At 33.2% G+C, this 24,573-nt stretch overlaps 2 protein-coding genes across 2 annotated transcripts; one reads left to right on the top strand and one right to left on the bottom strand.

Annotated features, from left to right (window-relative positions):
* Nucleotides 1–1,479: 1,479 nt before the first annotated feature.
* LOC106758983 (CASP-like protein 1F2) lies at nt 1,480–3,467 on the top strand. Its single transcript, XM_014641997.2, has 3 exons — nt 1,480–1,932; nt 2,028–2,148; nt 3,064–3,467. The coding sequence occupies exons 1-3, from the start codon at nt 1,706–1,708 to the stop codon at nt 3,319–3,321; spliced, it is 606 nt and encodes a 201-aa protein (XP_014497483.1). The 5' UTR covers nt 1,480–1,705; the 3' UTR covers nt 3,322–3,467.
* Nucleotides 3,468–17,352: 13,885 nt separating this feature from the next.
* On the bottom strand, nt 17,353–24,296 carry LOC106758347. The gene is made up of 5 exons (XM_014641280.2): nt 24,206–24,296; nt 23,080–23,261; nt 21,652–21,675; nt 20,813–20,911; nt 17,353–17,842 (listed from the first exon to the last, which is right to left on the bottom strand). Exons 1-5 carry the CDS (start codon nt 24,294–24,296, stop codon nt 17,369–17,371), a joined length of 870 nt encoding a protein of 289 aa, XP_014496766.1. The 3' UTR covers nt 17,353–17,368.
* Between the last annotated feature and the right edge of the window lie 277 nt (nt 24,297–24,573).

The following is a 24,573-nucleotide window of genomic DNA, read 5'->3' as shown; positions in this document are numbered from 1 at the left end:
CATGCCTCGTGCTTTGTGCTACAACGCTTGAGATTACTTCTACGTGAATGATTCTTCATGGCTTAAGCTTAGGTCAAGGCTTAAGCTTAACAAAATCTATTTGGATAAGACTAATTCATTTGATTTTATATTTTTATAATAATATTTTATTTTTATTTAGTTTTTTTATTATTTTAAGAGTATGATTAATTGACTTTACTCCTCTCTTAGAAATTAGAACACTTGATTTTGATATCAAAGCTTAATTTGGCATATCATGAGATGATAATGAAAACAAATGAAATCAGAATAATCTAAGAGAAGATGATGAAAACAAATCAAAATTAAAAAATAAATATATGCTTAATGAACCATGTTTGGAAAACTTAAACTTGAAAGTAGTATAAAAAACTTACAAAACTTAAATTTGGAGAACACACTTCTAAAAATATCAAAACTCTTAGTACAACAACATTCATAAAATAAGCAAGTTTCATACATTTTTCACTTGTGGCTTTTCTCATCCATGAAAAGTATTATATAACCAACCATTCAAAAGTTACAACATTATTATTTTTTTTGGTTTAACTAGTAATTTGATTTCTATATATAGACATATAATGTTTTTTAGTCTTTATAATTGTTTTTTACTTAATTGAGTCTCTAGTTTTCCAAGGCTTAATGTAGTTTCTTTCTATTAACATCATTTGGAAATGACATATATATATATATATATATATATATATATATATATATATATATATATATATATATATATATATATATATATATATATATATCCAAATCAAAATCCATCACACCTCAAAATTTAGATTATTTTAATGCTCATATGATTTTAACACCCAATAGACGCATATTTAAATAGGTAATATTTTCAAACAACGTTAATATCAATTTAATGAAATGAGTCACATTGAAATTTTTTTTTTACTAAAATAAGAATTCAGTTGAGTCTTTTTTTTTTTAAATAAAAAAACATATTCAATTGAATAAAAAAATTATAAAGACTAAAATTAAAAACCAAATTATTAATTAAGTTTATTTTTTTACTTAAGCATTGGAAGAAGAAATTTGTGACAAAGTTTTTGAACAACTTTATAATTTGAACAATAATACACAGCAGAAAGTGTTATATCTTCATATGCTTAGTATACTTTTTATCAAAAGATGTAGTTAACTTTGTTTTTTCATTTTATGTCAACAATTTGCTTTGAACTAAATATTTCTTCACTATGTAGATATGAAATACTAATAATTTATCCTTCTAGAAACAAACATTTTTATTATCATAAACAAAATTTTAATCTGATTTTAAAGTTTTAATTCATTTTTCTTAGCGTAGAAAAAAGAAAATAAGATACAATATACATTTATCTAAACGTAATAAGAAGTGTAAATATAATTAGATCAAATTGGATCTTCACCAATTAAAACAAAAATCTTATTAAACCTCTACCTTATTATTGTACAATTGTTGAATAAAATTGAGGGACTTTGAAAATAGAGTGACTGTATTTGGTTTTCCTGTTTTAGCAATTTATGTTGTGAAGGCCACACAGTAACAGTTACACACAACCTTGACTCAATATCGCTCAATTTCATTGCTTCCTTGTGAGTCTCTCTCTCTCTCTCTTTACTGTAAAAGTTATAAACCTCTTTCTCCAAATCTCATTCTCTGCCTTTTTCTTCCTTTCCCAATTCCCATATGGCTGACGCCAAAGATTCCTCTATTCTCAACTCAAAATCCTCAACCACAATTTCACAACAACAACAACGTAAGACAACAAAAATCTTAATGGCTCAGAACATCCTCAGACTCCTACCCACTCTCCTCTCCGCAGCATCCGTCGCAATCACCGTCACCAACAGCCAAACCGTTTTCATCTTCGCTCTCCGTTTCGAAGCCCACTTCTACTATTCACCCTCCTTAAAGTAACTCCACACATTCTTTCATTTTTCTCACAAAGATTTCATCTTTTTCTTCTTTTCTATTACCCTCTGTCTTTTTATTTCTCTTCCTATCACAGATTTTTTGTTGCGGCGAATTCTGTGGTGGCTGCCATCTCCTTCCTCACACTCATAGCCAACTGTTTGATAAAACGTCAGCCGTCACCTAAATACAATTTCTTTATCCTCTTGCACGACATGGTAAGCTTATTTCTCACCCTTCTCTCCTAATACACTTACTTTATACACAATTCACAAACATGTTTTATTTTTAATTTACCGGTCAATATCAAAACATACAAAAGTTAATTTTTTTTCTTAATTTCTATAATGTTTATTTTTTTTATCATCGATATATTAGTAGTGTCTTTGGCTTTTTTTAAAATGTTATTTTGAAATCTGTTTAAATGATTTCATTTAAGATTGGTTAATATTTAAATAATCTTTTACATTTGACAACAGTACTTAAGTATTCTATGTAAACAAAAAAGTTTAAAATTTAATAAATCTGAATTACTTTTTCAAATTAACACATTTGAAAAAAATTATTTAAAATGAGATTAATTTCAATTAATATATATTTGAGTCTGTTAAAATTTATAAAACTCCATATACATAATTAGAGTAGAGTTGTTCAAGTTTGACATTGTGGTGAATAAGCAGTTTGTGTAGTACTACTACTGGAAAATTTTGTTTCAGCCAGTACTAAACATATATTCTATACCATGTGTAATCTTCATTCCATTTTAGTTAGAACTGAAGTTGTATTAGGAAAATCTTCATATCAACATAACATAACCTATGAGAACATTATGGAGAACATTATGCAGAAACGCGTGTTGTAGAGTCTGCACATTCGCACAATGCACCGTTGAGCGAAATTTTCAGGGCCACCTCGTTGCTTAATTCGCACCAAAATAATTGCGCTGAGCAAAATTTGTATGATAAATTAAGCATTTTTGATGTTTTTGACGTTTTGGAAATTTTGTGTTTGTGTATTTAAAATAGACAAATTACAAATTAATACGATGTTAAGTAGAATAAGATAGAAAGAGAAAAAGGGTTTATAAGTAATTGAGATTTGGTTGAAGAGAAATTGAAGTTGAGTTTTTGCAGGTGATGACGGTGGTGTTAATAGCTGGATGTGCAGCAGCAACATCCATAGGGTACGTGGGACAATTTGGAGAAAAGCATGTGGGTTGGCAGCCAATATGTGATCATGTCACAAAATTCTGCAGAAGAAATTTGGTTTCCCTTTTGCTTTCTTATTTTGCCTTCATTGCCTATTTTGCAGTCACTATTTTATCAGCCTACATCTCCCTTTTTTCTTCTCCCAACAAAACTTCACAAAATGAAGCACACCACACCACCTAGCTATTCTTATTTATTTTATATGTACCTCTCATCTTAACATAAATGGCCTCTATGCTTCTTCAACAACTTTTTATAAATGGCCCATCCTACACAAACTCCCTTATTATAGATATATATAACATTTCCTGCATTTATTTCTCTTTCAATCTCTTTCTACTACACAAGTTATATCATCTTCTTCCATAAATTTAGAACCATTTTATTATTTACTATTCAAATGGAAACTTTAATCAAATTATATACAACACTCTATATTAACTATTGTTCTTAATATATTTGTAAAAATTTTAAATCACATGTAATCTCTTTCTATGAAATGCACGTGATCCGGGAGACATATTCCTAGTTTCCACCTCTGTTTACTTCAATAATGATAATTGTTTGTCTTAAATGTTGTATAGTATTTTGGACATTAGCTATTAATTATTATAATTTTTTTGTCCTTTTCCTTGGTTTCAACGATTCCCATATTATCACAGATTAGTTCAAAAATAATTAATACTTTTTATCAACCAATTTGATACAAAGCAGACTGCAGCAACTAAACAAAAATAATACCCAAACAAATAAAAAAATGAAAATTCGAAATTAATCGTACTATGCTGAAAATCTATCGAATTTAAATTGAACTAAACTTCATAATATATTTAAGATTATTCAAGAATTAGTCACATGTTCATATATTTAGAAATTTATGAATTATTTATTTATTAAGTATTACATATATATTTATTCTTTGATAAATTATAAGATTATTTTTTCTAATTTATAATTTTAATGCATATTTTATGAGTTTGGTATGAGATAGTATGATATTTGACATTTTATTTAAATATATATAATATGATTATTTTAATATTATGACTTCATTTTTAACTAATATAGATGTTAAAAAAACTTCTTAACAATTTTTTTGTTAGACGTTTCGTACAATTTTTTATTAAAAGAAATAACAAGAAATTATATATTGTTGTGTTACTTGAATTAGTATTCTCAAAATAAGTTGGAACTTGTGAACTAACTTGACCCATCACAAATTCAGGTTGAGTTGGATTAAAAAAAAAATAAAATTTTAATATGGACTAATTTTGAATTCGATTCGCTAAGAACTCGACTTATCTGAGTTAAATCCGTGGTGAGCCAAGTTAGCTCACAAATCCACCTAATTTTTCTAACAAGTACTTTTTATTGAGTTATTCATATTATATAAACATAATAGGTCTGACTGACCTTCGGTGTCCCAACTCAATTTGATTCGATATTCGATTTGACCTAATTTTTTACTTAGCTTGACTTGACTCAATCTTTAGTTTGACCTAACTCAAGTTAGTTCGACCTTCGACCTGGGCCAACTTGGTAGACCATCAACTTGTTCTGAATTGACTTGGCTCGACCTTCCACCCAAGCTAACTCGACTTGACCTTCGAAACAACCATCTGCCCAAGGCAACTCGCCCGAATGGACTTAGCTCGACCTTTTACTTGTGTTGACTCGTCTTGGCATTTTACTCGAGCCTAATATGTTCAACCTTAGTCCTGTGTTGACTAAGCTAGACCTTCAGCCCTACCCGTCTCCACTTGACATTTGACTCAACTCGATTTGACTCGGCTTGACCTTCAACCTGGGTGGATTCATTAGGCCATCTCAACACGATCTTTGGTCCGACCCAACTTGACTTAACTCGACCTTTGGCCATATTCGACTCAGGTAGACTCGGCTTGAGGTTCCAATCGGATCTCAACCTTTGTTCTAGGCCAACTCGACTTGAACTTTAGCTTTGGTAAAGTCAACTAAATCTTCAGCTCATGTCGTCCTTTGGCCTAGGCAGACTCGACATTCGGTACAGATCGACTCTTCTCGACCTTCAACACAGACTAACTCAACTTGACCTCGTGGTCGAAGCCAACTTCATGTCCCACATCCTTTATTTTTCTCTACCTACTTCATCTCTTAGTGCTATATGAGCAACCTAAGGTCTCCTTTATACATACACCTTGAATACCTTCAAATTTGAATATAAAGAGTGTTTTGCATTCAATTGCATTACTTCTTTGAGATAGAATTATGTCTCTTAGTCTAAATTTGGATCTTATCTTGTGGAGAACAAGTGGTGATCCTCCTTGGCTTTTATCTTGGATCCTTTCAAGTGGCATGTCTTCCAAATCATAAGTTTCCTTTTCTTTCTCTCTTACATTTTTAGTCTTTTAATTCAATTTCTTAATTGTTATTGTACAGTTCTTAGGTTGATTTCTATCTAGGCATGTTCAAATTGAAGGGACAATAAGAAGAGCACGGGTTTCCTTATCATATGCTTAGACCGTCCAACAAGCACCATGAGGATAGTCCTTGTGGAAATCCAATGATGCATCTTCCTCTTCCAAAGCTTAAATTGCCTTCCTTTCATTGAGAAGAAGACCTTGACATTCTTTAGATTGGATAGCTAATGTAGATAATTTTTTTGCTTTTAATAGTATAGATGAAGTATTTCATGTAAAGTTAGTTTGTTTAGCTTTAGAAGGAGATGTCAAACAATGGCTAAATAGGAAAAATTCAACCATGGCCTAACCCGCGAGTACATGGGAACTTTTTAAGGACATTATAATCTAGCGCTTCGCACCTCCTCATACTTCAGGAAACTCTTCGTTAAGCTCCAATGGCTTAAGCAAGGTAGACGAAGTGTGAAGGAATATGCATGCGAGCTCGAAGTGCTCATACACCGTATTAATACAATTGAAAATGAACAAACAAAAATAACAAGGTTTATTAGTGGACTTCATAGAAACATCTGAGATTTAGTTACACTCCATGATGATGAGAAATTGGATGTGTGATTCGTAGAGTTATCAAAGTAGAAAAACAACTCTTGAGAAAATAAGTTTCTCACACTAAACTTTCAAACTCCTCAAGAGATGCATTATATAATTCCTCATCATCAAAGGAGCAAGACAAAGATGTTTTTAGGAAGCCTTCTAATAAATCTCCTCATCTTTCTTTTGCACATCATTGATTATGTTATTGATGAGTTAACATCTATCGTTGAGATTAAAGGTGGAATGTATTGAGATTGTGTTATAAGCCTTGTGATTGGTGAGCAATGCATGTTATTGAGAATATGTTTGGATTTGTGATGTAAATATGAAACTATGTTATTTCCTTGTACTGTGATCGATCATGGATGAACTTTTCGTACTGCGGTACGGTAATGATGTGTTGGACTCTCGTTTAGAGATAGTGATTCAAGTGTCATTACCCTCTGGGGGGATGTCAATGTATCGCCCAAAATGACTTCGGCTCGTGTGAGTATAGTGCTCGGTGGGTGCGCCTAACTAAAGTTTTTACTTGTAATTCCTTGAGAAGTCGGGGAGATAGGTCGGAAGTTGCGATGAAAGACAACTTGAATTGTGCTGTTTTGCAGAACAAGTTATGATGACGCAGTAGAAGGAAACGACATTGGTCATGAATGGATTGGTTGTGATGTTAATGTTGTGAAGAAATATGTTGTAGGGTTATATACTTTGTAGTTAATATGATTACTTATATTGTGTGTTATGATATTTCTGGTTGCTCACTCTTTGCATGTTTGTGGTTGTGGTTTCCACCTACAATTATCGTATTTGTACGGAAATAGATGGCATTGCAAATAAAACTGGATCGAAGTAGCTAACGTGAGAGTTGGAATCTTATATTTCGAGGATGATGATTTATTCTATTTAAAACTTTTCAAACTTGGTATCTTTATTGTAAAAGTGATTTATTCAGATTTCATTTTGAGCAGACAATGTTTATAATTATGTTTTGCTTCCGCATTTTTGTTTATTGAATAAAGTTTGGTGATCTAGAACGAATGCTTTATGGAAATCATATGTTTCAAAAGAAAATTTTTAAACTGTGACATTCCGAAAATTGGGGTGTTATAGCGATCCTCCTTGGTATCTATCTTGGATCCTTTCAAGTGGCATAGTTCCAAATCATAAGTTTCTCTTCTTTTTCTCTTACATTTTTAGTCTTTTAATTCCATTTCTTAACTGTTCTTATTAATTCTTAGACTTATTTTTATCTAGGCATGTTGTTTCATATCAGTTATTGACATTGATAGAGGGATTCTAGTATGCTAGATCCTCTTGTGTATTTTATGCAAATTACATCCAAACTATGGACCCTAATCATAAGCCACATCTCTATTGAAAAAAGAAATTTAGCCCAAATCTACGACATTTATAAGCAAACAAATTGAAAAAAAATTATATAATTACAAAATTGACAAATTCGTAGCATATATATTGGTTATATGTATACTCACTCATCTTGGTCTTCTCGAATTGTATGTACATCATTGACTAAAACATCATCTTTATTAATCATCATTGATGTAGATGAACACTTGTCCCTAATATCAACATTACACAATTAATATTTTTTAATAACCATTTATTTTTCTTTTGTGAAGAATAGCAAACCAATGTTTTGACATAAAGTCATTCACATAAAATAATTGGGATGCTTAATATGATAGAATAAATAGCTTGTTCTAGTATTTTTTTTAAGTAAATCAAGGTCATTCTTGATTCGTTAATATTCACACCAATCTTATTATCATCCCACTTACACTTAAAAATTGCAACATAAATCTTAGTGTGCACCATGAAGTCAAAAAAGGATAGAGGGAAAAAAACATCTCTAACTAGAATAATATAATAACAATCTCATCTTGAAGTTCATCGAACTTCAGAGGGTTAATAACTTTACTACAAACAAAAGAGGATAATTAACATAAGCAAGTCACACGATTTATAACATTTTTAGGTAAGATTTTATGAATAACCATGATGTGATAAGCTCTTACAAGCTATATGACTCAAGCAAAGGGAAGACTCCCAAATGGATGGTGGTTTGCGAAAGCTTGATGGTGGTGGAAATATGGTGTGCATATAGTGGTTTTTGTGATGAGATTATGGCTATTCCTCCAAGGTATGTGACTCAAGATGCTATGGTGGTGTTTGGATGTTCTCAAGAGAGGTTGAGTCAACTCTTAAGGAAGGGTGGCTAGAGGAAACCTAGAAGGAGAGATCTAGCCTTGGTGATCTAAGTTGAGTAGTATGACACAAATTTGGCAGCGTAACAATACATAATTCAAAGGTAATTTATATGAGGGAGACACCTCTATTTATAAGCTTAGGTAACCCTACATGTGCCTCCAAATTTTAAAAACAAAACCTGATATTCTAACTTGGAGACCAAGGTAAAATCCTCTCCACTAGAAGCATGACATATGACCATTATTAAGGATAAATCATCAACATTAGGAGTATAAAACATAACCACTACTAAGGAGAAATTTTCTCCATTATGAGCATATGACACATGTCATTAGTAAGAAGGAATCATGTTTTCAGTAATCATCTCCATTCTTTCTTCAAATATAATCTCTTTCTTCGAATATAATCTCTTACTATAGGAGGTGCATGCATGTATGCATGTTTGAGGTTGTTGGAGATTTTTACTTTTCTTTTTGTAACTTTGAACGTTGTATTTGATGGCTAAAAGATCCTTGAGGTGACCAAAAGTTCTTTGTTGTTTATTGATTCCTTACCTTCTTCAAATTCTAGTTCCTAGAATTATAAGAAAATTCCAAGTTATGAGAAGTTAATTTAACTTTAAATTTTAATTTGAGCTATAAGTGATTATATGATTATTTTTTTATGTTATGGAACTTTGCATGTGAAATATATAGAATGTAATTCATAAATTATTAATTGTTTGATAGGTCATAACATGGATATAATGTTTTAAGGTTCAGTCTTTAATTTATAAGAACAAAAAATTTTATTAATTTTTATGCATATATTTTATTAATTTTGAATTTAATTTTGGTAGTTCAATTTCTTTCTATTTAGCTTAATTAAGAGTGTAATATAATAAATTTTTGGGTTTAAATTTATGATTTAATTGTATTCATGACAAAAAAAAATTATATTTATCTATACTTAAAATTTATAGATAATGAGAAAAATTCGTAAATCAGAAATTATCTATGAATTATTGATAATACAAAATTTGTAGGTAATCAACATATATATAGGCAACTATCTACGAATTTTTGGTTGATGAAAAAAATGTTCTCTCAAGTAATACATATAAGTATCCATCCATAAGCACACAAAGGAATTGAAAATGGTAACTGAAACGAGTGAAGCACCAACATGGAGTTTCAACAAAGGTGTTCCTAAAGCGTCAACGAATTATTCCACCACACACCAAAATCAACACTCCAGTACTGTATTACTACATTATTTAATTTTAATGAATTACATCCAACCAAAATTAATATAACATAATTAAACAATGGATTATTTATAATTAATAATTAATTATCAGATAAATGTTTACTAACATCACATATCTCACACAAATATTTATTAATAACACAATATAATTAATAAATAATTATCACACAAATCACATATATCACACAAATATTTATTAATAACACGATATAATAATTAAATAATTATCACACAAACCAATTTACGTAATTAATACTTCATCTATTTATTAAGATATAAATAATGATATATAATTAATAAATATTTATTAAGAATTAAGTAAAAAATATTTGTCATCATACAAAATTAAATTAAGTAGTAACTATCATCATATTTAACTTGTTGAAAAATATAAATAACAAAAGAAACCAGCACCCAACAAAGACTACCATGAATCACAACTTCTCCATCGTATAGACTACTAAGAATCACCACTATGGTTGATGTCCATCACTTCACAGAAAGAAATTAAAAATAACACGTGAAATATTTCATAAACATCAAAGCTACAAGAGAAGACACAATATAATAATATGTATAGAAAACAGAATAAGCTCAATTTCAACTCTATAGTCTTGGTTTCAGTTCGTCAAGCTCAGTAACAAAAGTAGAAGCTCGTAAAACTTGACAAGCAAGTTTGGCAAGCTTGGTTTTTCTTCGAAAGCTCAACAAGCTTAGTTTGAATGGTTATTTAATTAAATACATAAAATCGATTCTCTCGCAAACATAATCGATTCCATGATTTCCATGTGAAAGAACAAAATCAATTATGTTGCATGTTCTGAGATCATAGAATCGATTCCAGTCTCATGATCATTTCACCAAATACACAAAGCCTATTCTCTCACAACCATAATCATTTTTTTCATTCCAATGAGTAAACATAATCAATTTTATTATTTATAAATGAACATAACTGATTCCACTTGCATTTTGTAACACCATGGAATTGAATCCATGTTATTTCATGAATATAACAACATGCACCATAATTGATTCCACCAATTTCCTTGGCATAGAATGGATTCATCCAAACACAAAATTGGTTCAATGGGTTTGGAATTTGTTCCATACAACCCCATAATGAATTCCATCTGTGTTTTCTCACCTGAAGAACCTTATATATGTGGACTAAGAAGAGTACACCTTTTCCTCTACGAACTACATCACTAGAAATCAACACAACTCTTTCTCCTCTTGCACCAAGATAACGAGACTCTCAAGTGGACGTTTGAAGGTTATTATTGAATGCAACACATATATACTCTCAATCATAACATTGATGGCGTTTTAAATTCATTTGGCACTGCCCCGTATATGGTTAAAGAGCTAGAGAATCTCACTGTGTGCACGGAATCTGCACTTTTTTTCACAGCTTTGCTTAGTGACTGTCTTTAGAGATGACATGGTAATTAATTTGCTGTGAAATTTGTTTTGTGAGGAAAGGTTGTATTCTTGAGTTGAGTTTAGAGTTATCTAAATATAATGATGTTGAGTGGTTACAATTTTAACAAAACACCCTACATATATAATTACTAAGGAGATGCACGAATTACCAAATGGTCACAAAGTGTGTAAATATTTTTTTTTTCTATTCTAGATTTTCCAAAGTCGTGTCACAAAGAATATTTACTAAAAAAGAAAAACATCTAAGCAAAACGTGAAAGAATAATTTACATTGTTTTTTTCGAAAGTTTAAATGCTTTATCGTAGGGACTTTTAAAGCATAAGTATTTGGAATTACTAGTAGACTCTTCCAACATTGAATAAAGTTAAAATATGAATGATATAAGTTTTCCACATTGAGATGGTAACGTTTCTAGCGAAATCGTCTAATCCAAAAAAGAGAAAATTACAGATGTAGCCACGCTACTTTACGTGTCTTATCAATGCTACTCATGCATATCTTCAAGGACAAGTTAGCTTTCATGGCTTGGTGATGCGTGAGGCTCCACCTTGACTGTAATATATTACAAAAATTGAAGTTGTGTAATGGGTAATTTGGTCAAGTCCAGATTAAATTGTAAAATGGACTTATGTTATTATATTAAAGCTTCTAGAAGAAATTTAGTTTAACTATTTTTTTATATTGCTATATACTATTTATTTTCTTTTCTACTTTTAAAATTGGCATTCAATTTTAATAAAATAAACATTTTCACATCGCTTATATTTTTAATGTATAGTATTTATTTTTGCTATATGTTTATAAAGTGGCTATTATACTTCGTTTTATTTTAAAATATCATATTAGCTAAAATTTAAACAAAAATTATGAAAATTTAAACAAATTTTAAAATGTAAAAAAATATATTTTTTAATAAACAAAATACCAATTTATGAATAAAATATGTTTTGATAATTGTAAATTCGTTCAACATCATTAAGTCAGGTATTATTTTTTTAAAAGGTTTATGTTGTGTTCTTTTGGATGGATTGGAGAGATGATTTGGAGAAATGATTTGAATGGATTTGAGTGATTTGAGGATAATTTTTTTGTTGTTTTTTTTTAGTGGACTTGTGGATAATTGAGAGTGGATTTGAGGGTAAAGTTTGTAAGAATTAGTGTAGGATTTCATTGATGTGATAAATTCAAAAAATTAGTTTAATTGGTAAAAATTAAATATTACCAAAATGCCCCTAACTATTAAAGTAATATAAAATGTTATTTTTTAATGTTATATTTAAATGTATAAATGTTAATAAAAAGAGGAAATTAATTAATAATAATTAAAATTAATTTTTAAAATATTAAAAAATTTATAATCTTGTAAAATAAATTTATTTTTAAATATAGTATTTGTTTGTAATATAATTTCTTACCAAATACTATGAATTTATTTGTCTACGAAAATGAGATTCATTAATTTTAAACAAACATATAATTAAACGGAGTTATTATATTACATGATCTAAAAAAAGTACCAACATAATAACATACAATTATATTATTAATAGTTCATGATGACCTTGCTTCATTGAGGTATCGTTGCAATGTATTTAAACGATATTGTTGCGGCATCCCTATTAGACGTCTTGCATGGGATGAATGCGAAGATAAAAAGACAAAGCATTGTCTGAATAAATTATGATCTTCAATGTTCATAATCTGTAATAAGTTTTCAATTTCTTTTGTTGTTGGATTAGATGGTTCAATCCTATTTAACAGGGAATTTCGACGCTCCATGGCGTGTATTTGTCGTTCAAGAGCAATAGATAGTCTTCTTCCTTGATTAATTATTTCTTGCAGTTCATCTATGATTCGAGAACCCATCTAATTTGCATTTAATTTCATTGACCAATAAATAAAAGTATGAAAATTGATGTAAAAGATAATAACATTCAAAAATAGGTAATGTAAGTTATCAAACAAATAAGTCAGTTTAACACACTTAAGTCATGTAATGCATTCTCAGAATAGTAATGAACTTAATCATCTAAATGATGAAGAATTAAATTAACATTGTGATTAAGATGAGAAAATTTCCGATTCATGTCAAGGGATAGGTTTGCCAAGTTATCTTCAATACGTTGAACCCACACTTGCATTTGTTCCATACCCTGCATTCTGTGTTGCAAGTCTAGTACCCCCTCCCACATTTGGGTCATCATATTAGGATTTGAAATATCTGGAGGAGGTTGCACAGGGTTGTGATGATGTTGTGGTTGGTCTTCTTCTTCATCATCGCCATCATCGTGTTGTCAAACACCGTTCACATTAACAATATTCAATCTCTTCAAAGAATTAATTGAGAAATGATGTATGGTCCCAATATGACTGTTGGCATCGACATCAACATGTACTCCACAATATTGCATTATTTGGGTGATGAGGACACCATATGGTAGGGGTGTCTCACTGACCTTGCATTTAAGCATATGTTGCATGATGTGATGAGGCCAATTGAGAGCTACATTATTTTTAAGCACCCATATCATAAAGATATCCTCTTGCAATAACTTTGCAAAATTTGCAGGTCGTGGAGTCAGCATGTGCACAATGACATAATGCAGAAGTCTACCATTAATATTCAAACACCCAACTGTTTTAAGATGTTGACCCTGCATTTCTGGTCTAACCATAGTAGCTAATGTCATCTCCCGATCATACGGAAAGTCATCTGGGATATTTGAAAAAGACAATTTTTTTCCCTCATATTTCATATTAGCAACATTCAACCAATCAACAGGTTTCAATCTAATTCTTCTTTTGTTCACCTCACTCATCAAATATCCATTTCCAGAAATCTTCATATTTGAATAAAAAACTTTGACTAAATCTGGATAAAAGGGTCCCTGCAATGTAAGAAATTCGACTACCCCTTGATATATAAGATGATGTTGGAAAGTAACCCTAAACCAACAAATGATTCGAAATTCATTATCTTTGGAAGAACAATATTCTTAGTGTAGAAATCAGCTGCATAGTTTTCCATTTGATGGCTGAGTGAAGAAACAATGCTGATATAATTGTTCTTCAACAAATGGTCTGAAATTAGCTACATCTTCTGCCTCATTACGGGTTTCTTTTCCCTTGCGACTTTTTATAGGCCTTTTGGTTGATGAAGAGGCCATTTAAGAATTTCTTCAACAAAACAATAATGTGTAGAATAACAATATAAGTGATAACAAATTATTGAATATTAAAAATGAGAACAACCAAAGTCAAACCATTACATAATAACCATAACCATAATTTCAAATAGTCATACATCCAAATTAAGAAGTCATAATTAATTCGAAGTACATGGCATAATAAATAACTAATAGAAGTAGTCAGATAAGACATCCTAACAATCACCGCCCGAGATCATTTTACATAATTTATTCCACCGCTTGTGCGGTGGAAGTCCCATCAACCTCTTAACACATTTGGGCTTTTCACATAAGAAGTCGTATCATTGCTCGAGCAAAGATTCATCAGATACGTTCATACCACTCAGCATATCATAAATGTCAGCTTTTGTATATGTGTAGTTTGCGGTGCGACATAGTATTTCATTCCTTTCTTTCATTGTTGAGACTTGTTCTACGACTGCATTAGAAATTACACCAAAATGAACATTTGATGAGCTAAGGACATTAGTGAAACCATCCAGGCTAGTCGTTAACTTCTCAAATTGAGAATCAACGACATCCACCATAGGTGCCTTCCTTTTGGAGCCTCTTGAGGATGAAGTCCCACCAGATGGGACAGAAGTCACAGATTGAGTCGTAACTGGATTATATTCATCCACAAAGGGAGGAGGTGATGGTAGAGTTGGGTCTCTATACCCCATCCAGTCAGGCTGTTCTGGAGTGTATTCAATATTGTGATTCAGATCAACACTAACACGAGCCGCATCTCGTTGTCGACGTATTTGACGAGCGGTCCGAACACCACTCCCAGTAGCTCGATCAACCGCCCATAACTCCACTATTAAATCGTAATGGCGGATACTATTCACTCTCCACTTTGCGGCACTTGGCTTCGACTACACAATATACATTACAAATATATTGGTTCATATTATGTGTTATAAAATTTGACAAAATATGAGTATTTATTTTAAAATACCGAAATGAGGTCCATCCAAACTTCGTCCTCGGCATCAAATCTCATAGTAATGGGGTTCCAAGCAAAACCGTTTAATCCAGAAAAGAGGCCATGTACCTCACGTCATTTATCTTTCAGGAATTTCTTACGATTTTTAACATTATTTTTTCGTAATGGCGACATACCTAGAGCCATGAAGATGATCAAATATGTTATTATATACTTGGAATGTCCAGCTTCCGTCAATCCTATTACTGATTCGTGATTCCTCAATCATAGAGTGTAAAAGACGTGTGTCCATGTCCTCTGTCCACTTCATGAACTCTCTAGTAGGAGCAGAGGACTCAATGGCGGTTGCCTTACCTCTATTCATTTTATACCTACTTGATAAACAAAATAGTAAGAAGTTAAGATTAAACATCCAAAATGTAATGTTCTTGTCATACTCATAACATCAAATAGTCATACAAACACAATAAAATACAATAACTAAGAGTTCTGATAATCTCGCCACATATGATATGTTATGGCATCCCTAATACTACTACCCATCCTATGATCCTCTTCCCTAACTTGAGATGATGAAACATTATGTTCTTCTCTTTCATTCAACTCATTATCAACTTCATCAAGTAATGAGTCATCATTATCCACGCTACGAAGGAAGTTGTGTAAGATACAACATGCTAAGATAATCTCTGTCATCGTCTCTAATTCATAGTGTGGTTCAGTGCCACTTGTAATGATAGGGAATCGTTTTTTCAACGCACCAAAAGTTCTTTCAATTACATTTCTCAACGATGAATGTCGACGATTAAACAACTCCTATGCATTTTGTGGTCCTCTGCGTGTATATTCCTTAAGGTGATATCTGACGCCTCTATATGGAGTTAAAATTGTGCTTTTCAACATAAATTCAGCATCACCAAGGTAGTATTTTCCTACAATTTTGCACATGTACAACTATTTAGTCACTACTCACATATATAGGTATTTAGTCATCAACACCGCAATGTAGACACTAACCTTGGGGGATAACCAACAGATCATCTCGATCAAGAGCATTTTTTAAAATTCTTGAATCAGATGCAGTGCCTTCCCACCCAGTAAGAACGTATGTGAATTTCATGTCAAAATCACACGCCGCAAACACATTTTGAGTTGGCCAATCTTTTCTTCCCCGAAATCTCGGAGCATCAGATCTTGGCACCTTTACACGAACATGAGTATCGTCTATTGCCCTTAAACAATCCTAAACATACAAATAAGAAGACATCATAAAACTCCAAATTTGTTATCATCTTTTCATCAAAGAACATCTACATATATTTTTAAATGAGTACCTTAAAGTACGAGTAAAATCGATTGTTGTTCAAGATATATGGATGAACCTCATTTCCTGAGGGTTGAATTAGAAATTCAGATTCCAAACTTATAATTGCATCCAAGACATTGTGAAAGTGTCTACTAACCGTTGAACCCGATCGATGAAAGAAAAATGCCACACTTTGATTCTTAACATTATGGCCAATTATATCACTAGTGGAAAAACGCTGTTTAACGTCATCTCATAGACGTCTGTTAGAGGATCATCGACGTCATATGATGACCGGTGGCATTACCGTAAATAAGATGGTAACCCAGACGTCGGTTACACGGTAAAGCGACGTCTCATATATAGCACACGTCAGCTCTGCCCTAACCCGACATCCAATGTAATGACGTAGGCGAGAAGACAAACTTCTCCTACGCCATTGACGTCGGTTGTGATGGGGGGTTTAATAGGTTCGGATGTCCCTATATTTGGGGGTTTGTTTCAATTGGGTCCTCCAATTTTGGAAGTGATCAATTAGGTCCCTAATTTGGTCAATTTGATTCAATAAAAGCCTTTCAGTTAAATGCACTTGACGCCATGAAGTATTTGAACATGTGGTAAGCTGAGGCTTTTAGGTGGCACTGTTTCAAGTGTATAGGTGGATTATAACATTTTAAAATTATTCGCAAAATATATTAATAAATGAAAAAATAATTAGAAATTATTAAAGATATGAAATTATTAAACATATTAGAACAATGTTTCCTATTTTGGGGTCATAGGTCCTATCTGCAAAATTGGAGAAATCTACGAAGTTAGGGTTCTCGTTGTTGGGTTCGTGATTGTGCTTACATTTGGTGAGCATCGTTTTTGTCAACCACATCCATAGTTTATATCAGGAGTTGCAGCAACAGCTGAAAATGGAATTTCAACCCTCTCTTTCACTAGGCATCGAGCTTCCCCATTTTCCCACACCATTATTTTCCCAGGTGGACACTGAATTCTTGGTCTCTCACCCCCATTTTTAGTTGTAGATCTTTCCACATTTTCTACTTTGTGATGCCAGCCTTGCACGCTGAAACAAGTTCCTAACTTAGGCCCGAAACCAGACAAACTTAATATTGATACCATGTCAACTACCGTGAGCATTGTTTTGGCTGCAAAAGTTATAAAAAATCCCAATCCTTTTCTCGAATTTTTAGCCCCATTTTCAATGAGATTCTGATCTTTTTCATGGAGATTCTTCTTGGCCTCAATCATTGTATCAAACGTCATTAACCCATTGCGACCATACTTGTTCATGGAAGGAATCTGCGAGAGATATTTTGTGTCCATAGACATAGAGTATCAACCCTAATTTCTCTAATTTCCTCAATTCGCAGATTTCCTCTCTGTTGCAGCACGACTTTCCTGACATTGTTCTGGTTTAGTCATTTATAATTATAATTCAAAAATTTATTTAAAATGTTATAATCCACCTATACACCTGAAACAGTGCCACCTGGAAGTCTCAGCTTGCCACATGTTCAAATACTTCAAGACGTCAAGTGCATTTAACGGAAAGGCTTTTATTGAATCAAATTGACCAAATTAGGGATCTAATTGATCACTTTCAAAATTGGAGGATCCAATTGAAACAAACCCCCAAATATAGGGACCTTTGAACCTATTAAACCGATCGGGTGCCGACGTCTACTTGACTGCAATTAATGTTGTTCACCTGATTCCTAGGCGCTTAGACGTCAGGTAGACAAAAACTGACGTCTATGGCCTATCCGGAAGGCGGGAAGACAAAATTTTCTGCAAAATAGACGTCACATTTTTAGGTGTGTGACGTCTATGTGCCTATAATTAATTATGTTCATCAAACTCTAAGGCACTTCGACGTCCGACAGCAGAGACCCGACGTCGGCGCCCCTTCACAACTGTCGTCTACTTCCATGACAGGAAATGAAACGTCAATCGGTTCAGTGCCCTATACGTCGGCTCCCCTGGTGGCCGACGTCTAATGGGCATTCGAAAAGTCAGTTTAGATGTTATCTTGGACTCGAATTAGTTCGATAACCGACGTCTAGGTGACTATAGACGTCGGTCTCTGAAGCAACCGACGCCCATTTCATTTTAAATAAACTGCAGACTCTTCGCGGCATTGCAGTTTCTGATATCATCGTCTTCCTCCTATCCTTTTTCTCTCTTGCGGCTCCTCCCCTTTTTCTCTCTTGTGGCATTGCATCTCAGGTGCGTGTTTTTTTATGGTTACGGTTTAAACATTGTTCAATCTTTCATCGATTATCTTCTGGTTCAACTGATTAAAATTTGTTTTCCTTGTGTTGTGTTTTAGTGCAGTTTTGTTCATCTCTTGGGGTAACGCAGTACCACATTCTTCCTTTGCTAGCTGCCTCCCAGAAAATGCGACGTCTTTTGGATTTCTCGTGGCGTTTCGACCCAAAAACGACCCTGGGTCGTTGCCTAGTTATCGTTTCACCGTAATTTTTCCCTCTTGCAGTTGGAAATGGAACTAAGTAAAGACCCAGGTTCGGTTTTGGGTCGAAATGCCATGAGAAATTCAAAAGAGGCAAGCTTTTTTTTCGGAGGAAACTAGCAAAGAAAGAATGTGCTATTGGGCTGTCCAAAGACAGGAACAAAACTGCACTAAAACACAACATCTATATTAGACGTCGATTAATGCATACACCGACGTCTAATAGTGACATTAGACGACGATTAGTGACATGTTCGAAGTCTTTATGTGCTCTTAGACGTCGGTTATTTCTTTATCCGACGTCTATATATTGCCTTTAGCTGTCGGATTACGCCTGCATAACCGTTTAGTGATGTCCGACATGGCACTAACTGACGCCTATATAGACGTCTGCTGTGTAGGATGTGCGACGTCCCATTGACGTCACTGGTATTGACGTCGGTTGTGTAGGATGTGGGACCGAATGGTGTCCTTAACTAACCCAATTGATCTTACTCTTTCACAAAGATTAATAAATGCCTTTGGACCCATCCTAATAATTTCGCGGCACAGATTAATGTGCACAAGATATGACATTAATTTCTCCCTACGATGATCTCTGTCTGGTAGGAAATTGCTTACACTACTCAAATTACTCGAGTACATTTTCAAGATCCTCAACGCGTGTGTAACAATGCATAACATTGTTAGCGCAGCCAAAGCAGTGGTTATTTGTAAGTGTTGACGTATAATTGAGATAATATTGAAGTCTAAGCCAAGCACATCATCATCTATATCTTCACGGTCCAAATATGATAAATCTAATTCTTCATCCATCTATATTTATTTAACCAAATACATACAATTTAACAACTTCATACACACAACTCAAATAAACAATATCATTAAATTCATATATTCATATAACCATATAAGAATAACAAATATTCATGCATTCATATAATAATTCAACAAATTACATTAATTCATATAATTATATAATCATATCCTAATTAAGAATATTCATACATTCATATAATAATTAAACAAAATACATTAATTCATATATTTATATTATCATATCCTAATTGAAAATATTCATGCATTCATATAATAATCAAACAAAATAAATCACATGCATGCATATTAATTAAATATAATAATATAATACATACATGTTGAAGACACTTATAAAGGTATTGAATCAAGATTTGTTGCAAGATTCAATACGCACTCTGAAAAACCACTCTTGCTTTTCTGGCTTAAATTTCAACAACAAAAGCAATCTAGATTGAAGGTAGTTTGCTCCAAAGCTTGATAGTTACAATCAATTTGTGGCCAAGGAAATTGCAGGAGAAACTAGTTTAGATTGTGAAGGGCATCTTCTTCGTCTGCACCAATAAGGTTTTGTTCTCTTCTTGCTAACATAAGGAATTAAAAATACCATTTACATAGACGGATAATCAAGTGCAATTAATCCAGCATCACCAATAAATATACATGAAGTCAATAGTCTGTCTGAAGAAAAAAGAAACAAAGACAATCAAAATGCTTTTCATACCAATATATGTCTAAAACTTCCTGCTTGGAAAATCACCACGTCCAGAAAACACGAGAAACGATCAAATTACCAAATGCACTGTTACACAGAAACCTGAAACACATAGAACTGGTTAGGTTGCTGCTGAAAAAAAAGAAGCAAATGTTATACAATCCCTGTTACTCTCGGGCTCCTCCTTCATGTACAGGTTCATGGAACCCATTTGCGACCAACCCTACAACGGAAAACATTGGAAGAGGTTGGCCTAAAACCTCCACTCAACCGTCCCCATTAACCTCTCCTCCACCGCACAAACCTTCGTCTTCTTCTCCATGGAAGACATCTCCCACCTCTCCCTCCTCCCTTCCTCCACTGCACTTTCTGTCTGGGTCTCTATGCTGCCATTCTCCTCAACCTGAACCCACCATTGCTTTCATACGTTTCACAGTGACGCGAGGAAGAAGATGACCGCATCACCCATGCACGGAGTCAAAGACAGTTATGCTAACCCACTTGTTGCGACGAACCAAGGAATCAAGGCGTCCCAATATGAAGGCAACCGGAAAGAAGACACAACTGCCATGCAAAGAACCGGATACGAAGCAAATACGTGTGGTGGATCCGGATACAAGAGGATTGTATCTGGATATGGTTCCTTCGAAAAAAATGGAAAACGTGTATCCAGATACGCTGTTTACTAGAATCAGATACATCAACATGTCTTCTGCTTTTTGGTTCGTCTTCTTCATCCCGCTTGCCTCCTCATCATCAAGCTTCATCTTCCTTATCTCCTCCACGACAACCAGACGTCTTCAACCTGTAACAACCACTTAAATGTGTGCAAGAAACATTACCTCACATGAAAGATCTCCACAACTCCTACTCTCCACAACTGGTACTCTTTAGCACACAGAAACAACTCTTCGCGCAAAGCTCGTCTTCGTCTTTGTAAACACAGTTTGAGAAACTTCCTTCTCTCTATAAACACACTCCAAACTTATAGCTTAACACCGTCTTATTAATGTTGTTCATAGTTAGACCTTCTTTTTCAAATTCAAATAAGAATCTCTCCTTTGTAGTGAATGGTTGTGTCAACTAGAGAATCTCGCCAGCTACTTACAGTGCAATGAGCTACGAATTTGGCCAGCTACTTACAGTGCAACGAGCTGCAAAAGCAACCTGCAAAAGTCCATGGCCGTGACAGTGAAAACTGGAAATTCACATGGGCAATGAACAGTAGAACCCGTGAAACCACAGTGCATGCGTATTTTATATTACGTTTTAGTGGGTCTTGGGAATCGATTCTTTAAACTTAAGAATCCAATACACTTTTACGTTCATATTATCCTTTTTTTATATTATGGAGTGTTGGACATTTCCTTTTATTTTTATTAATGATACGGGGTATATAAGTCATTGTATCTTAATTCATCGCAAATCTCTTCAAAACGGAGAGATGGGTTGAACAGTGAAATCAGCGCAAATCAGCTCATTTCTATCGTTGCAAATCATTGCAAATCACCGCAAACGAGCAAGGTTCATCTCGCAATTCCATCCGCATTAATTCCTGTAAATAGGAAATCACCTCCAAACGAACAGGGTGTTAATTTTGTGTTGAATTTTTTTTTCCATAAGTTAAAGGAAGATTATATATATATATATATATATATATATATATATATATATATATATATATATATATAAACTACCATTGACTGTTAAGTAATGTAAGACTTTTAAATGTATCAAGACAATTATCATAATTGAAGTTAGGAGACTTGAGTGACCTAACCTCCTGTACAATACATCAATTTTCTAATCATCATAAGCTTGTTTAACAACATCTTGTATAAGTCTAGTAACTTGAAAAAAGTTTAAGAATTTCATTTACTTTTTTTAAGATCTAAGAATCACTATTAAACTTAAGGATGTTTACCATTGGAAACAAATTTAACTAATAGGATTACATAAGTGCAAAAGCACTTACCCACCGGGCGAACAATAATATGAACTCAAGACATTGAATAGAAAATGAAAATGTAAATGATAATAGAACATGAATTTTACACAAAGAAGGAAGTAAAGATAAGAACGAAAAATAACTTATGGGTTGATGGTAGTGTTGGGTACAAACAAAGTCTCACATCGGATAAAATAAGAGATGGACATGAGTTTATATACACATAAGATATCTCTATTGGCAAGCGACCTTTTGGAGTGGTACCACAAGCAAATATGTGAGGGTTTAACCCAAAGCAGACAATATCTTACTATTAGGAATGGATAGTGTTAAGAAACGGCGACCCACACAACTAATTTTACTCTTTAATCCATTGTGGGTGATTTTCATTAAGCCTTGGCAACCTTTAAATAGGTGCGAATCGGGCCTTGGGCCAAGTACAAATAATAAAAAATGACAATAAAATATCAACTCATTTATTCTTCTCCTCATTCTTCTTAAAATCTGCTCCCAGGATTGTCTACGGTCTTGAGTGTTCCGAACTTCTCCCCTTCAGGTGAAACTTTTCCTGAAGCACTTGAAACTAGTGGCTAAAATCTCCGCTGCCGGTGCGCCTCCATAACCTTATCAAAGTTTTCAACCATGAGCTTTGATAGGACCTTCAACTCCTCGATGACGCACACAAAACTCTCGAAATCATCTGTCAATGATTTCAAACTCTTCTCCACAACTCGGCTGGCAGGCAGTGACTCTCCATTTTTGCCGAGTTGATCTGCCACCTTCTCCTTCAAATTTTCAAACTCCCCTTCTCAGAGTTTGAAGTCGATCTTGATTAACACAGTTATCCCATGTACGCATCTTTTGATGATGTATCTTTTGTTATCTTCTCACCACAAAAAAAAAATGTTGGGTCTGCTTTGTGGGTTCTCGTTTCCGACATCCCAAACTTCTACCATAGTTGACTCACTTTGCCAACTGAACCAGGAAAACACTGTTTGCAAGATTAGCCATCTCTTACTCTCCCTTTCTCTTTTTTATTTTGGACACTCAGACTCTTCTCGCTCTATTTATTTTCTCTCGGTATTTGACTCTCCCTTCTCTCACTTTTTTTTTCTCGGTATTTGACTCTTCCTTCTCTCTCTTTTTTTCGGTACTCAAAGCATAAAGGCTTTGATACCATTTTGTTAAAAAACGGTGAGCCACAAAAATAATTTTACTCTTCAATCCATTGTGGGTGATTTTTATTAAACATTGGCAACCTTTAAATAGGTACAAATCCAGTCTTAGGCCAAGTACAAATAATAAAAACTTTAAAATAAAATATCAACTCACTTAAAATCAAAACCACCTATATCTATTTTATCTCAATCAAAATCAAACCAAATATTACTAAACCCAAAAATAATAAAATAATAAATCTCTAAAACTTAAATTTACCTAACAGATAGTGTCTACCCTCAACCCGACCCATCGGATAAAACTCTACCCGTACGGGCACCTGTTTAGAAAATACCCGCAGATACCCATAAAAAAAATATTTTATACATTTTTAAAATAAGATTACAAAAAATATATATAGTATAATATAAATTAAAATTTAATTAACCTAATAAAATATAATTTAAATTAATTTTTAATTAAAAAATATATAAATTAATTCTTTTATTATTTTTTGCGGGTAACGGATACTCACGAGTCGGGTAGTATACTATTTGTACCCAACCCGTTTAGTAACGGGTATTAAAATACCTGTTAACTGCGGGTAGTAAATATTCGCGGATAGTAACTGCCCGTCGCGGATTTTACTCGCGGATACCGTGCTCACAGATTTTTTTGCCATCCCTACTTACCAGTGTGGAGATCTGTGTGTGTGTGTGCGCGTTGAACCTCCCTACAGGTAGATGTCACACCACTTGGAGAATATCCAAGATAAGAGTATCCTTGATCCAAGGATTAAAGACAAAACTTAAATAAGAAAAGAACTTTCTTTTTGATAGAAGTCTAGAAACTCTTTTATTCAATATTTCAAAGTTGTTTACAAAGACAAGTGATGGCTATTTGTAGCCTATGGCCTTTGAAGTTTTAAATTAAATGTAACTCATGTGATTAAAAATCAA

This window comes from Vigna radiata, chromosome 4 (genome assembly GCF_000741045.1).
Source record: "Vigna radiata var. radiata cultivar VC1973A chromosome 4, Vradiata_ver6, whole genome shotgun sequence".
Taxonomy (NCBI): domain Eukaryota; kingdom Viridiplantae; phylum Streptophyta; class Magnoliopsida; order Fabales; family Fabaceae; genus Vigna; species Vigna radiata.
The sequence above is the reverse complement of the archived record's forward strand: the minus strand, read 5'-3'. Positions and strand labels throughout refer to the sequence as shown.

Coding starts and splice junctions, on each gene's coding strand:
- LOC106758983 (XM_014641997.2), top strand. CDS start 1,706: ATGGCTGACGCCAAAGATTCCTCTATTCTCAACTCAAAATCCTCAACC. Junction 1,933..2,027: donor TACTATTCACCCTCCTTAAA/GTAACTCCACAC, acceptor TTCCTATCACAG/ATTTTTTGTTGCGGCGAATT. Junction 2,149..3,063: donor TTATCCTCTTGCACGACATG/GTAAGCTTATTT, acceptor GAGTTTTTGCAG/GTGATGACGGTGGTGTTAAT.
- LOC106758347 (XM_014641280.2), bottom strand. CDS start 24,296: ATGGCAAAAAAATCTGTGAGCACGGTATCCGCGAGTAAAATCCGCGAC. Junction 23,262..24,205: donor TTACTACCCGCAGTTAACAG/GTATTTTAATAC, acceptor AACTCTGAGAAG/GGGAGTTTGAAAATTTGAAG. Junction 20,912..21,651: donor CTTTTGCAGCTCGTTGCACT/GTAAGTAGCTGG, acceptor TGGTGGGTTCAG/GTTGAGGAGAATGGCAGCAT.